The 4,039-nt window shown below is 42.7% G+C and overlaps 1 protein-coding gene across 1 annotated transcript; it reads left to right on the forward strand.

The window, feature by feature from the left end:
* Window positions 1-1,838: 1,838 nt before the first annotated feature.
* Window positions 1,839-3,231, forward strand: EI90DRAFT_2924588 (uncharacterized protein; the record flags this gene model as incomplete). Its single annotated transcript, XM_039054868.1, is given in 3 exon segments — window positions 1,839-1,975; window positions 1,988-2,179; window positions 2,781-3,231. Coding segments are annotated over 3 exon segments (780 nt in total), but the record flags the coding sequence as incomplete, so codon positions are not given.
* Window positions 3,232-4,039: the final 808 nt, after the last annotated feature.

Below are 4,039 nucleotides of genomic sequence, written 5' to 3' on the forward strand. Positions count from 1 at the left end.
GTAGACGATCTATACATCAGGTGAGATCGTTGGGGGGTGTTTATTGTTGTTTAGACAGTGAACAATCATATATTTGGCAACCAAAACACGGTCAGTACGCAAATCAGCACAAACTCTAATATCGTTATTGGACGTAGGAAACTGGTTACATAAGGTGATCCAGCTCCGCTCCTTCAGCGCATGATCGGAGTTGACAGGAGAGGGGTTTCTAAATTAGAGAAGCTTCGGAACTCAACTGGGTTTCTCGCCAGATGACTAGGACCAGGCTGCAAGGGTTCAGGAGACGGGGAGGCTGAGTTAGGAACCAATGTACATAGTTGTGAACGAGTGCAGGGAACTTTGGGTGCCATACAAGACATGTACTGTCAGGGAGTGATAAAATACTGTCAGAGACCAGATGCCGGACAAGGGAGACGTCCCCATGGCAGAGGGCTTCAGCCTCAGTGACTTAGACCAAGAGCGCTGTGCCTAGTTACATGTCCGTGCCCTAATTTACTAACTGGCAGCGAGAACTAAAGGGGGATTACTCTAGTCGATTTTATCACTAGGGTGTAACCTATCTACAAGTTATGTATATATAGTTACATAGAGGGTGGGCCCATGAATTGCAGGGCCAAGCAGAGCGGAGCTAATGGAGTTACATGTTAGCTGACTGAATATTACTGATGAGTTGGGTTACAGGGTTAGCGGAGTGGTGGGCTATAACCCAGAAACAGAAAGGAGGGATCAGCCCGAAGGTAGGCTTGCAGGGAAAGCAACTAAGTTGCCCAGCGGAGGTGGGAGTGCGCTAGCAGACGTTGGAGCTGTCTGGAGACCTTTGGGGCTCCATACTTAGGGAGGTGTAGGTAATATATTGAATTGGGGAGGTGGTGACCATCGGGGGAGTCGGAGGTGGTTGCGGAAACCGGAGGCTCCGAGGTTAGTGACAAAGGAGTGGAGGGAATCCGGAGGACCGGAGGTGGTTGAGGATGATGGCCATGGATGGATATGATAGTGCACAGAGTGGTGTAGGTTGGGTATTATTCCAAAGAATGGAGGATGGAATAGAAATCCTATAGAATTTGGACCCAGAACATTTAATGATACTGAATCCCATTATTCCCAACCAAAGTTGGAGCTGTATGGAGTATTTTGGGCAGTCAAAGCATGCAGATGATACCTGTGGGGATACCATTTTCAGATTAAGGTGGACATGAGGTCAGTAATTCAAATGGTAAATAACCCACACTTGCCAAATGTGCCCATGACAAGATGGGTATCCTATCTACACTTGTTTAATTTTGAGGTGGAACACATTCCGGCAACTCAACATAAATGTCTGGATGGACTGTCATGAAGAAGACCTTCAGAAGAGGATTCTGAGGAGTCTGATGGGGAAATGGATCAAGATGATGCATTTCCTAGGAACATTAATGCAGGATGGTATTACTACGAAGAACAGGATCTAGTTTTGGAGGAAGCAGATGGGGAATTTTCAGAGGAAGAAGACTATGACATGGATGTAAAAAAACTCGGAACCAGAATATTCATCAAGTGATGAGGAAGAATTAGATTGGGAGAATGAACAGAAATGGATAATACAACAAATTGCAGAGATGGACTCAGGAGAAGAGGAATGTCTACTTGAAAGGTATCTTACTAGTTTGGGGACGGTAACGTTCCATTCCCCCATTCGCCTCAGGCCTCAGATGTCCGTCTAAGTATACACTTGAATTTGCTGTATATTAACGGGGAAATGGTGTACAACCACCACTCTTGGTAATAGAGGACTTAGAGAAATGATGGGATTTATGCAAACAAGCACATGATGAGACAGGACATCGGGGAAGGCTCCCAACTTAGTGGATAGAGTCTGGTGGCCATGGATGTTCACATTTGTGGAATGGTATTGTCAAACATGCCATGAATGCCAGGTTAGATCTAATTATGACAAAAGCTCAATTGGAATAGCAAGGTTTATCTTTGAGGACATAATGTGCTGATTCAGCTGTATCCCACAAATAATTACAGATAATGGATCGGAATTCAAGGACACAGTTCAAACATTAGTGAAGAAATATAATGTTCCAGTGATTCACACCTCCATGGAGAATCCAAGGGCAAATGGAATGTTAGAAGTAGGACATAGGTATTGGTTAGATGCAATTTGGAAGAATTGCAAGGGAAATAGACACAAATTGTCATGACCCAGCATATCCACCACTTCCATCAACATGTCCTAGTACCACTTGGCCCATCCCACCTGCTACCATCATCATCAGCCCATCCACCCGTCCACCTGTCACCCTCATCTGCACTTTCTCCCCATATGTGTACCTTCCAACCAGGGTTGCCCATTCGAGTGGTTCATTGTTGTCCACCCACCAGCCGGACAGCTTGCTAGATGGCCGGATGGCCTTTTCTCTCTTTTGTTCGCTTGCAGACTATTGTTCTCCCTTTGCCACTCCTTGTTTCCTTATTTCCTTTTGTTGGCAAGGTTTGCCGATATTAACCATTTGTCTATTTCTTCATTCATTAATATCGTGCTTGATCTGCCACTCTTTCCAGGCCAGTCCTATTTAGTTAGTTGTGCTTATAATGCATGTAGGTTACACTGGATGTACCTCAGTTCGTATATCGACTTGGATTTCCCCCCTAGTCTCTTCTCTTTGTTGTAAGGCTTCTGTCTGAAATTGGGACACCAACGTAAGAACGAAGTGCAGCGCTCCACCTGAGTTGCTGAAGCTGAAGTCCCACCCCTCTGACCTTATGAGCCCAGATGACTTTGCGCATCCTTGCAGATCACCTGGATATGCATTCGACACGTTCCTGACACAAATGGTCCAAATGGTTTTACTATGCTATGTGGATAGAGTGATGGTGTGGAAAGCTATAGGATTTTCACCATATTATTTACTATATGGCCAAGCACCTCTATTCCCCTTTGATATTTCCGAAAGAACATGGCATACATTGGACTGGCATAAAGTGGAATCTACAATGGATCTACTAACACTAAGAATGGCTCAATTGAAAGAAAGGGATGACAATATAGACCAAGCATCAAAGGATCTAGAAGCCCAACAGCAGAAAAATGTGCAAGCATTATGGGACAAATATGGAAAACCTCAATATAAAAATCCAATCAAACCCGGCACTATGGTATTAGTATATAAGAATTTCCTAGATAATAAACAAGGAAACAAAGGAGCACTGAGATGGTTTGGGCTGTATTACGTGGTAGAAAGCTGACCATCTGGGGCATATGTCTTAGCAGAGTTGGATGGAACGGTATTATCCACATCAGCAAACTTGGTAGGGAGCTCTCAGAGCTCTGTGAGCAAATTGAGTCTTTTTGCTGTGCACCCTCTACACATTGGGTGGAGAAAATTAAATGTTTGAATGATTTTATTCTCCTAAGGATGCAGGAGTGCAAAGATAATATGTATATACATTTTTGGAAATGCATATTAAATGACCAGTATCATTACTTGAAATGCTCTATGAGCTCTATGAGCTCATAGAGCTTTTTGTTTTTAAATCATGGATGGTCTTCATATCTCCATGAAATCTGCTTAGTTATTTTGGCACCAGTAGTGCAAAGATAATATGGATATATATGTGTGTAAAATGGCCATTGTCATTGCTCTGAAAGCTCTATGAGCTCTATGAGCTCAGTGGGCTCATAGAGCTCATATACCTTTTGTGTTTACTAAAATCAGCACCTTATTTTTTTATTGCTATTTACAAAATTTGAGGAAAACTCTGAAATTCAAAAATTTGCACTTTATCTTTCATCTCATTTCTTGCTCAAAACTCAACCAATTCTGATGATTCTATGTGAATTGGAAAGCACCAAAGTGTGGCAATGTAACCATGCATGTTATGTAGGGTACATATAAATCAGTTTTAACAAAGTGTTCCAAATGAAGTAAATTGAAAATACCACCCAATAAAGCAAACAAAAAGCTGATGTATTCTTCAGATATCATCCAAGCCTTTGACACCAAATTTCCCATGGTCAAAAAGCCATGGTTATTTGGCTCACTGTCAGGGCCCA

Source organism: Cantharellus anzutake (assembly GCF_015039405.1).
Source record: "Cantharellus anzutake strain C23 chromosome Unknown EI90scaffold_32, whole genome shotgun sequence".
In the NCBI taxonomy this organism is placed as follows: domain Eukaryota; kingdom Fungi; phylum Basidiomycota; class Agaricomycetes; order Cantharellales; family Hydnaceae; genus Cantharellus; species Cantharellus anzutake.